This window comes from Varanus komodoensis, unplaced genomic scaffold (genome assembly GCF_004798865.1).
Source record: "Varanus komodoensis strain SLA01 unplaced genomic scaffold, ASM479886v1 scaffold17, whole genome shotgun sequence".
Classification (NCBI taxonomy): Eukaryota; Metazoa; Chordata; class Lepidosauria; order Squamata; family Varanidae; genus Varanus; species Varanus komodoensis.
This window is the reverse complement of record NW_025335505.1, coordinates 11,066,806-11,079,038: the sequence shown is the minus strand read 5'-3', so window position 1 is coordinate 11,079,038 and position 12,233 is coordinate 11,066,806. Positions and strand designations below refer to the sequence as shown.

Genomic DNA, 12,233 nt, shown 5'->3' with positions numbered 1-12,233 from the left:
GCTGTTCCATGGGGTGCCCTCTAGTTCTTTCTCAGAAGACCGCCCTCCAGTCTTACTCTGAAAGTGGTTCTGCAGTTTCATTTCTATAGACTATCTTCTGGTTCTTTTGCTCCTAACTATCACCCTTTTCCAAAGACTTTCCTCTACTTCATTTTCCTTTGTCTCAGGATTCTCCTCCTCTGCTTCAGCTTCCCATTGCTCTTCAAGTTCCTGTGCTTCACTTTGTTATTGCAGTTTCACAACACTGTCTAAAATCTCTTCGTCTTCTCTTACTCCTCTGAGGATCCAGTACTCCCGTATTTTCCAATCCAGCACTCTGTTTTTTTTTTCTTACAGCAAGGCGACCAGCATGCACTTGTTGAACAGATAGGCCATGCTGATCTCAGACAAAACAAACAAACAATGCACAGACTGCGCAGGTCACCACCACGGAAGGATCTTTTCCATTACAGTCTGTACTCCTTTTTTGGTCCTGCCGTACTTGTTGCACTGTCCTACGCTTTGTCTGTCTTCCTTGAAGAATAAAAAAGAGCCCTATTAGCACATGTGTGCATGTGTACAACACTTTTTTTAAGTAGGACCCTCCCTTTTGATCTTTCCTGCTGGACACTGCTGACAGGTCCCTGTTAGCGCCCCCTGTTTGCATGTTCAGATCACTCACTCCCTGGGAGCTTGCCTGCTTGAATAGCCCAGGTGGGGCAGCATTCTCTGCTTTGTTCAGGTAGGAGTCACAAAACACCCACACCTACACAGCTGCTGAGAGTAGTCAGGCCACTTTCCTTGAGCCCTTGCTCTCAGGATCTACCCCTTCATTAGCAGCTGTCAGGAATACATGGTGAGCACGGTCAATTAGAAGTGTCAGTCCCTGGGTTTATCCGTGAAGGCATGTGTCCTACAGACATTGTTGGATTCCTGCTCCCATCAGCCCCAGCTAACATGGCCAATGGTAAGGAATGGTAGGGAATGTAGATCAGCAATATCTGAAGGTCACACCTTCCCACTCCTGCTCTGGGTAGTGAAGACAGAGAGCCGATCACGGAAGGAGCAGCCATCTCGCCCTCTTGTGCTCACTCACTTGTGCTCTCCTTGGACCAGTGATGTGGACCCTGACCTGGGAACCATTCTCCAAAACCCGCTCCATCATCCAGAAAGCAGCTGAGTGAGGAGAGGCGGCAGCTGAAATTCCAAGCCTTCCTTTCTCTCAGCACCAAGGGTTGGGGGCGAATAAGTGCTGCTTTCCTTTGGCTCTGTTCACCTGGGCTCTCCTTCCACAACCCCAGCCTGCTTGTGCTTGCTGGCTCTTTGGGCACGGCAGTAGGCACGGCCAGGCTGAAAGGGAAGGAGGCAGTGGTCTGCTGGAGCAGGGACACAAAAAAGACAGGGAGCGAGCAAGCGAGCGGCCGAGCGGACGGTGGCTGCCACCCAGCCTGCCTGCCCACACGCCGTAGAGAACCCCGGGTGCATTCCATGCTCCTGAAGTGACCATAGCGCTCCCCAGAGAAGGAGAGCCGGCGAGTGGCAGATGCACTGGCTTCTGCTTCCTCTCTAGGCAGCACTGTGCAGTCCAGAGATAGGAGTCTGACCCCGGCAGTGGCGCAGCTCAGAGCAGGAGGCCCTCCGTCTGTGCGCTGCGACCTGGGGACTCTCCCCTGTCCTTCTCCAGTCCCTGCAAGGGAAAGGATGAGCGGCTGCTCGTTGCTGTTTACTGCTCGGATGCCTCCCCGCACTTCTGCCGCTTTCCCCCCAGAACAGGAGCAGCTAAGCACTCTTTTTCCTAAGTGCTTCACGTCCTGAGTGGTTGGGCCCTCGCTCGGTCGGGACGCAAGCCCGAGGGAGGGCCGGAGGAGGGACGCGCCCTGGGCGGGAATCCCCTCCACATCTCTGCGCGCTTTGTAGTCTTCTTTCAAGTCAAGGGTGTCCGATTTCGGGCCGCGAGGAGAGCGCCACCCCCGACCCCTCCTCCTCCTCCTCCTGCTGCCAGAAGGGGAAATATGAAGGGGAGCTGCTGCTGTCGCCGCCGCCACCGTCGCTGCAGCAGCGCAGCGAGGAGGAAAGCCCGCAAGAGGAGACGCGGGGGGCCAAGCGCCGAGGAGAGCGGGGCGCCTGCAGCCGCGTAAAGCGCGATCGGCGGAGATTGCTGCGAGCAGAGGACGAGGAGGCGTCGAGGAGCCCGGGACGCGCGCCCAGAGCCCGTCGGCGTGGCTGGCATGGGGCGCGCCGCCTTCACTTGAAAGCCCTTAGTCAGGAGGGGACGCTCCGGGAGTTAAGCCTGGGGCAGCAGGGCGAGGCGCCCCTTGCCACGAGAGAAGCGGCCGGGCTGATTTTCGTTCCGCCAGGTGGGTCCGCTTGGCGGCTTCCGAGCCTGCGGGATTTTTAATTTTTACTTTTTAATGTGCGTGTTTGGAGATTATTGGGATTTCAAGGAAGCTCAAAGACTCTGAAGAAGGGGAGAGGAGAAGAGTGGCGAATAAAAGAGAAAGAGGCCAGAAGGAGAGAGGCTTTGCTGGAGAAGCCGTTGGAGAGGTGGAAATGTCCTGCCCCTGCTGCAGCTTGATTAAATACCTCTTCCTAGCCCTGCTCTTGCATGGTGAGTGTTGCTCGCAGAACGGTGCGATGTATTTGAAACGTGGTGCTGGTTCTCTCTGGAAAGTAATTAAATAAAGCTTTCTCTTAATCGACTTTTAAGTGACTCCGTTCTTCAGAGTTGCGACCTCTCTCCCTTTCATTTGCTTAGACTCCCCGTGCAGTTTGGTAGTACTTGATGATGATGATATTAGCGCATGGATGCGTTGCCTGCTGTCCGTGCACTTCAGACGTCAGAGTGGTTATATTTCTTAGTATACACACTTCTTTGCATGACAGCAAGGTTCCAGCTGAAGGAGCATGTTGCTGAACAACTTGAATAGGCAAGATTTGTGTGTCAGAGTCAAAAAGTGCCACTTTCACAAGACAAGTTGCAAAGCTGTTGGTTACCAAGTATACTCCTTGGAGTCAGTGGTCTGTTGTGTATTTTGTTTGTTTCTTTGTTTGTTTTAATGTATAGGCTTGTGAGAGACCCAACATGATACTGTTTTTCTATAGAAAAGGGTAGGCAATCAGGGTAGATGATCCAGGTAAGTCATCTCCTTTTGGGTCTGTTTAGAAAGTGCATATAATTTCAGAATATAGAATTGACTTTCCACAAGTTACGTTTTCATAATTTTGTATTTAGAAACCCATGCGCCAAACAGCATTTAAGCTGGATTCTGCATGCATGAGCATCTGAAAAGCATCTCAGGCTGTAGAACCAAACCATGTCATTGAGGTCAGCCGTACTGCTCAAGATCAAAGGGGCTGTGGACTTAAGTAAACATTCTGTAACCATTGTAACAATTGTAAAAAATACATTACACACCTTTGTGTCAGCCTTCCTCAGTAGAAAGGACCTTCCAGTTTTTTCAGACTATAGCCCTCATTACCTCCCAGCCAGCATGGTATGAAGGGAGGGTGATGTCATTCAACACAACTAAAAGAGTGGCAGGTTGAAAAAGGCAAATATTTGAATAATATGCCCATTAGAATAACCCAACTGGATCAAAGATCCATCTGGCCCAATATCCTGTTTCTGGCAGTGGCCAACTGAGAGGTCCACAAGGACTGCATGAAGGCAATAGACCTCCTCTGCTGTTTGTTCCTGCCCAGCAGCTGATGTTCAGGGATGCACTCTCTGTTCTCATGGACACTCAGCTGTATGAGACCTTCTTTTAAAGCTCTCTAAATGCATGACTGTCATCAGATATTGTAGTAGTGAATCCTATATGGTATGTCGTGCAAAGAAGCTATGTCCTGTATCTACTGCAACTTTCACCATTAGATCCATCATTAGATCTACTGCAAGTTTCATGAGATCCATCATTCTAATGTTATGAATGAGAAAGGCAAAAACAGCCATCTACTTTTTCCACAGTCTCATATGGATGGTGCCTGAATCCCTTGATCATTTGGTGCCCCTTTTCTGTACATTTTCTATCTCTGGAATATCCCTTTTGAGATGGAGCTTCTAGAACTGTACAAAGTATTTCATTTATTGATGTACAGACCTTATTATAATGGCAGTCTTGTCAGTCCTTCTCCTGATACCCATAACTCAGGTTCCACCTTTTTCACCACTGTTCCTCACTGTGTTGCATCTGGTGATCCTTCCATCCTATATGAGGAGATTCCTCTCAGAAGTTCTTCACAGTCTGCCATGGATTCCCCCATCCTGAATAATTAAATTTGTATTAAATTAAAATTTTCAGGTAGTAAACCTGGCTACCACACCGCTTACCCTTGATTCCAGATTATTATGAACATTAAATAGTCTCAGTACAGATCTTTGAGGAACTTTTTTTCTTTCTTCAATAGAATATTAATATTTAACCTGTGAACAGACCTGGCTTCCTATGCCATGACTGCTGCATTTACGAAGAAGCCTCTACTGAGGGACTTCCTTGCAAGCATTTCAAAAACTCAGCTATGCAAATGTACTCTAGCCCATGTGTTTGTGGAAACTCTCAAAAACTCTAAAAGCATGGTGAGGCAAGCAGCCTCCCAGGAGCAAGGCTAAATCCACCCAGTGTGACTTATTCTTCCATAGGCATAATCATTCGAACTTTAATAATGTTCACTCCAGTGCTGCTATATGTTCCCAGCATTTCCTGCTGAGTCAGGAGTGGAGAATTTGTGTAGATTTTGTTGAACTCTGTGTATGTTGTTGGACTATTTAACTCCCTCCAAGTTCAAGGGACTATTTAACTCCCTTCAAGCATGGCTAGAGGTCAAAGATAATGAGAGTTACAGTCCCATAACATCTGGAGACCCGTTTTTCCCTCCACCCCATTGCAAGTGGTTTTTGAACTCTTCAGAAGAGTTTATTGAGAGATCGATTATTGCTGCTGTTTCCATCCAGTATGAGATAACCTGCCATTAAACTGATAGGACTTCAGCATTGAAATGCATCGCTGAATTTTCAAAGAGGCTGGCTGCCCAATTTTTTTCTGTGGCAACTGTGGTTATTAAATATTTATAAAAACATAACTACTTTATTCATATTCTTTTCTTGATTACATACATAGGTCTATGCAGTGTTGATATCAGAATATTGAAAAACAATCATTTATAGTTGTTGGAATGTATGAGTTACGTCAACCCTTTTGGGCAATTGATGTGCATTAATGTCACACAATAATAAAGATTATGAGCTTTCTGTGTATCTTGTCTTTTTATGAGCAAAGATTACTTATTCATCAAAGGGTTTTTTATTATTCTCCTCCCACAGTTCACTACAAAATGTATAGACTGAATAAATATGTCTGGTTGAGACAGACCTGCATGGACGCCAAGGTGTACTTTAAAATTCTCTGATCTGGGCGTCTAGAAGTCAAAACAGAAGGTTTGAAGTTAGAGGCTAAGTAAGGAGAGAAGGTATAATTACAGGGTTAGACTCACAGGCTCATCTGCTTGGAATTACAGAGCTGTTTTAAACTTTGGCTGAAATGTGAACCAAATCAGGGCCAATAGTCAGATCAAACCAGCCACTGCCAAGAGAAGCTGAAATGGGAGGCTTTGTCTGTCTCTCCTCCCTTCCCACTGTGTCATCAAATGGGACCATTAAGAAAAGGAAGAAGGAAGAGAATGAATATATTTGCTGAGGCCATAAGCATTCCATACAGAAATGAATAAAAGTTGTAGAAAATAATTGCCCCCATGTGCTTAAATACGGACAGTGTAGGATATCATACCTGGACCTACAGCTTGTTCTTTTTTTGGGATGGGATACATTTTCACTTCTGCGTATGCATAATGAGAATGTTGTATTTCTGTCAGTGGTATTTGTTAATAAGTAAGAACCCTTACAAATGAAGCCCCATTTAACTGTCAGTTTTAATTTATGCATACAGGTTCTTTATTGGGATCTCTTTTCATTTGTATATTTGTCAAATCTTAATATAAAATCTAAATGGTTTCAATTGTTTTGCTCCAACTCCCTAGTTTTGAGTCAGTGTTTCATCTGAACCTTCTCAAACCTGGTGCTCCTCAGATGTCTTAGACTTCAGCTCCCATTAACCACAGCCAGCATGGCCATGCTGACAGAGTGATGGCAGCTACCATTCAATACATCTGTAGGTCAGCAGTTTAGGAAAGCTACCCTATATTAACAGTTGCCCTGACAGAACATAGGATTGTCCTTAGATTTCCAGGAAAGGAAATTTAAAATCATCACTAGGACCATATCTATGACCAAAAACCCTCTTCTTCTTGGCAGCTTTTCTCTTTTAATCTATAACCTAAAACATACATTTCTGTAAATTAAATTCTTTGTATCTTGTTTTGTTCTCTGTGATCCATTAACAACTGTAATCCATTTTGTATCTGATTTTTATTAAATACTTTAAAACTGCAATTGTAGCATATTTACAAAAAAAGAAGTTGGCATGACTTATTTTTCTGTAAACATGTGTAGGGTCAAGCTGTAAAACAGTCATTGTATCCTAGAGAGCATTCCTTTCCCTTGAGAAGCAATGTATCCTTTGTGATCCTCAGAATTAGGCCCATAGCTAGGCTGGATAGAACAGGGCCTTTTCAGTACTTTTCCAGATCATATGACCCACAAGGAAATCCACCTCAGTCTGAGCCTCCTTCTTGGACAAAGTAGTGTTAAATTACTTCCTGAAAAAGTGATTAGTTGACGAACATTTAATCTGTAGTATCTCTGAGGTTATGATATCTTACGAAGTGCTACTTCATATGGATTTTTTAAAATATGTAACTGTTTCAGCCATTTTGGTTAGACAGCATAAAATTAAATAGATGGCAGCATGACTACCTTAATTTTTCTCCATAATACTAGAACTCACAATCACCCAAGTCATCGATTAGGGACAGAGATAAGAAAGTATTTCATACAATGTATATGATAGGATGTGATGAGGCTACTGGTTTAGAAGGCTTTTGAATGCAATTAGACACATTCATGGACAATGGGTCTAGTGGACAGTAACCTAGAATCTAGTACCTAGAATCTCACATGTTCCAAGACTATCTCTGAATAACAACACCTGCAGGAAAACAGCAAGGATGTTTCTGGAAGCATTTAGATGGCTGTTGTTGAAAGAAGATGGTGGACTAGATAGACCTTTAACTTTGATCTAGAAAAGCTTCTTAAGTCCTTGCATTTTTTCCAATTCTAAACAAGCAGCCCATTATCTTCTCCTACTGTGACATGTCTACATTTCTGCTTCAGTTCTCTGAAATTCATCAACATCTGCAAAAACCAGCACTCAGAACTGAATATAATATTCCAAACAAGAAGTAGTATTCCATGCAACACTATCAATAACAGAAATTACACTGTGCTGGTATAAACTACCTCTAGCACACTTCCTGGAGTGATAAGTTTCCTGAAGAAATCTGTCACACTATCAAGTACTATTGATGTTGTACTAAAGGTCATTTACATTAGTGCAACCTAATTTACATTAGTGGTCGTGTTGCTCTGGATACTGCCCAAGGTTTTACCTGTACTTCCCTTGTCTTAAATATATTGCTTCAACTAAGGCTAGGTGAAATGGAACTGGGATATTTGGTCATGCTGTTGGGTATTGCTACTTACTCGGTTTAACCTTGATCAGCTATCACATTTATCATCAGTTAGCCAAACAACAACTGAAAAAAAAAAAAATCTGTCAAGATGCTTAGATCACATGGCTGTACTTCAGCCAGCTGGACAGCATGTGCAGTTCAGAAGTGCATTATAGATACTAGACATTAAAATGCTAGCACACTTTTGAAAACATGCTTAGTTTGTTATCTACTGAAAATATAAAATTAAATAACATGCATATAATGACTCAGATTCGTAATATACTGATTCATAAATATATCTTGATAATATGGGAATTGCATTCTTTTAAAGACTGTTGCTCAAAATAAAACATGCTGAATGTCAAAGGAGGTTTGTAGCTGGAACTCATCCATTATCGTGGTTAACTCTGCTTTTACTAAAAGCCACAAAAGTTTTAGATGTCAAATGCTAAAATCATTCAACTCTAGAACCTGATTAATAAGATGAAATGTAGATTTAAAACCATTTTCCTAATTTTTCATCTGTCTCCCCAGCCTACAACACTAGCCAGAGTACAGGAGACATAGCAACTTAGTAACCTTCTGTATGATGAGTTTTCTCTGCCCTACGTACACAATTAGTTTGTATTTATTCCTCAAGTTTGCACTTGTCACAGCTATATTAAGTTCTTAACTTGAGATATGTGAACTTAAGGAGATTGCTGCTATTCTGCTATTGCAACATATTGCAATAGGTATATGGAATATATATGTGCGTTGTGGATATTTATTTATTTATTTTTCGATTTATATCCTGCCTTTTTCCTACAAAGGGCTCAAGGCAGCTTACATCATCTCTCCTCCTCCATCTTATCCCCACAACAACAACCCTGTGAGGTAGGTTGGGCTGAGAGTCTGTGGCTGGCCCAAAGTCACCCAGTTGGCTCCATGGCTGAGCGGGGACTAGAACCCGGATCACCTGAGTCCCAGTCCCAGGCTCTTAACCACTACGCCACACTGATATTTTAATCACGGTTATGTTTACGTCAAGCGTTTATGGTAGTTCTATAACATATGATTTTCTGGGAGGTAAAAACAATACAGTTCTTCTTTTTCCCAATAGAATGTTAAAAATGTAGCCCATATTAGGGTTTAAGCCAATATCTTTCTACACATCTTACATACATTTACCCTATGGATCCTGTTTGAATTTTTGCTTTAATTTTTATTTCCAGCATTGATTTATCTTTGAAGTGTCAACCTACCAAAGAAGATTAAAGGGCATTTTTACAGGCTCCAAGAATATGCTTCTTTTGATGTTCAGAATGACAATTTATTTTGTACTTAGTTGTACTTAGTTGTTCTAATTACTTTTTGGAAATATGATTCTGACTTACTGTAAACATGCCAACTTATTCAATAATTAAATCAAAACCTTTCTTATATATTGTAGGCTCTCATTAACTATATATTAGGGATCTAAGTCTTGAAAATGTCTAATTTGATTACAATTGATTATATTGTAAGCCACCCAGAGAGCTTTATGGCTAATTGGGCAGCATATGGTCTTGACATGCACATGGTGGGCATGTCATGAGCGGAGCCAGCTGGAGCTGGGGGTCAGACTAGATGGCCAGGGAGACCCCTTCTGACTCGCTCTGTTTCTATATAAATCAAATAAATAGATACATAAAGTATACAAATTAAATACATGAAAAACTGAATTGGAAATATTTCCATGTGCATTAAACTGAAATCTTAGGAGGGGATTTTTTGTGCAATTTTCTATCACAAACTCTGTTATTGTCTAAAATATATCATTTATATATGAGTACAGTATTAAACATGCATATACAAGAAGTAAGACTGCATGGTCCTTGCTGACTGTAGCCCAAATCCAAAAACATGCAAAATAGGGTGCTTCATATCAGTAGTGAAGCACTGGTAATAAAATTTGCAGTGCCTCAAATAAAAGGTGGGGATGTACATTCTCACCTGTATCACATTATATAGGGAAATAGATTTCCATTCATACATCATAATTCTAATGCTGATTGCATGCTTTAGATACCCTTCTGGTTGTTCATTGGCCAACTATGAATTGCATTCTGGGTGCACAACTACCAATTCAGCATCAGCAACCAGATGTGCAGCCCTGGTGGGTGGGTGTGAGCTTCTGCTGACTTCACAATAAGGAAGAAAAGGGGCTGCAGCAACAAATGGCAAAAACCGGTTTCATATTCCATGTACAGCAAACCCCAGCAACAAGGGAGTTGCAACCTCTACGTGTACCTTAACAGTTTTGTCCGTCACCGTAGGTTTCTTCCAATGCACATTAGACATGCATTGCAACGCAAGGGACAGTAACTAAGCTATAATTCAGACACACACGCATGCCTGCATACGCATAGAATGTTTGAGAGTGCCTTCAGAATTTGGCTGTGGCCCACCCTTTCCTGCCTAATTTAGTGACCAGTTCTGCGAAATACTGCTCCTTTAGATGTTTAGAGTGATTAGAGTTAAAAACAGAAACATCTGCTTGGCAGTGAGACATAATATTCCCTATTGTAATTGTATACCTTGTGCATTGTAAGTCGGATGGGTAGTAGAGAGGTTATCTAGCAGTTTTCCACATCAAAAGATAACACTAATGTATATTTATTTGTTTGGGGCAATTGACTAGATAAGTAAAGCCATACCCTTTATCTAAGTAAGTTATGCCTAATCGGTTGGGAATGCTTTAAAACTTCTGACAAGTTTCCACTTGATATGGTTACAGTGAAGAAATATTTACATTGACGTTGTCATAACAGAGTTGATATCCACATATTATACTTTATTTCCACATAAGCTTAGCTTACCTAACTGTAGAACAAAATGGAGCAAACCTTAATTTGCTCTGCTAGATATATTGACTAACAGTTTCACAGTACACCTATGCATTTGTATGCTGAAATAAGATGAGTTATTATTTGGGACATACAGATTCCTATGTGTATTTTAAATTTGATATTTTATTTTAAATCTGCCTTATTAACAAATTGGATTTCCAGCCTTTAAAATTGCAGTTCTGAACTTCAGGTTTTGAAATGGTTTAAGGCATAATATTCAATGTATTGCAGAATCTGAAATAGTTTCAGAATCTTAGTATGTCAGAAATAAGCCTCTGTGGTCTTCCCAGCCAGATGCTCTCCAGATGTTTTTGACTACCAGTTCCCATAATTCCTAAGCATTCCTCATACTAGCTTGAGCTGAAGGAAGCAAAATCCGGCTTGGGGCATGGTGCTCTAAAAAAGAGAAGATCTAAGCAGATATCAATACCTGTTAATATGCAGGAAAGCATTCAAGAACATAAACAGCAGTGCAATTATAACAGAAAGCTTTCCTTTGCCCTTACATTGGGGAATTGAATGGTGAAGGGAATGAGCAAATGTACAATAGGTGTACATTTATAGTGATGCATCTTGTCCTTAACTGTACAAAAACCAGTTTCCAGGACTTTTATATGCTAGCATAAGCTAGAGATGAAACTATTGTTTGCTGATGAGGAAGCAGAACTATGTATGCAGAACTGGAATTGGATTCACAAAAGCTCCTATTAAGTTCTTCTTCTCTCCAGAGATGGGAATACCAAGCAAAGCAATCCTGTGAGCAAAAATCCCAGAAGAAGTAGTCATGATGCACAAAGATGTGTGAAGAGCCATAAAATGAGTAAAATGATTTAAAGTTTGTTTGTATTAACGCAAAAGTGTAGAAATGTCCTCGAGAGTAAGTTGCACTGGGATTTCTGAGTAAACCTAGTTTGGTTTGCACTGTAAACATCCTGGTCCTGGTCCTCCTACATTAGTGCTGGCAAAAATATAATGTGAGGATCATCCCAAATCATGTTACCCATACAAAGCCAATTTATAAAAAGGCATCATGCATCTGGTTGCTAGCAAGTGAAACTGAGACAGAGGCATGCATCAATTTGCACTTTCCCAAACTCATCAGAATTTTCATATTTCATCTTTGCTTTCTCAGGGCTGGGAGAAGGTTCTGCGCTTCTTCATCCAGAAAGCAGGTCCCACCCTCGATCACTAGAGAAGAGTGCATGGAGAACATTCAAGGAGTCACAGTGTCATCACATGTTGAAACATCTTCATAATGGAGCCCGAATCACTGTTCAGATGCCTCCCACCATTGAGGGACACTGGGTCTCCACTGGGTAAGGGTAGAGACAAGCAGTAAGATCATGGTTTAGAAAAGGAAATCCAGGAAGCTAAACTGTGCAGATAGACGTTAAAATAATGTTGGGAGCAAAGTGCTTTAGAAACACAGACAAATATGATAGCTTATTATAAGCTACCTTGGGAAGATTAGAGTGGTAGTAATAATAACAATAATCCTCTTTGAGGCCCAGTACTGAGAATTGATAGAATATAATTAAATATAATAATAGTAATATAATACTGAAACTTCACTGAGTAGCTTTTGTCTGCAAATTCGTAAGTAGTTTAAGGAAACTTTCCATAACAGCAGTGTATCTCTTCTATATGATTCTGCATTTTAAAGTCAAGAATGCTTTGAGAGTAATTTATATTACGCACAGAGAGGCTGCTGTTAGGGCTAGAATGTGTACATAGAATCCTTCCTGGCTGCATAAGCAA

At 41.7% G+C, this 12,233-nt stretch overlaps 1 protein-coding gene across 1 annotated transcript in view; it reads left to right on the top strand.

The window, feature by feature from the left end:
* The first annotated feature begins 2,335 nt into the window (after nucleotides 1-2,335).
* APCDD1 (APC down-regulated 1) overlaps nucleotides 2,336-12,233 on the top strand; it is a 31,947-nt gene continuing 22,049 nt past the window's right edge. The window contains exons 1-2 of the mRNA XM_044426309.1: nucleotides 2,336-2,587; nucleotides 11,608-11,791. Coding sequence (XP_044282244.1) covers nucleotides 2,530-2,587; nucleotides 11,608-11,791 — 242 coding nt within the window. The 5' untranslated portion in view covers nucleotides 2,336-2,529. The remainder of the gene's footprint in view (nucleotides 2,588-11,607; nucleotides 11,792-12,233) is intronic.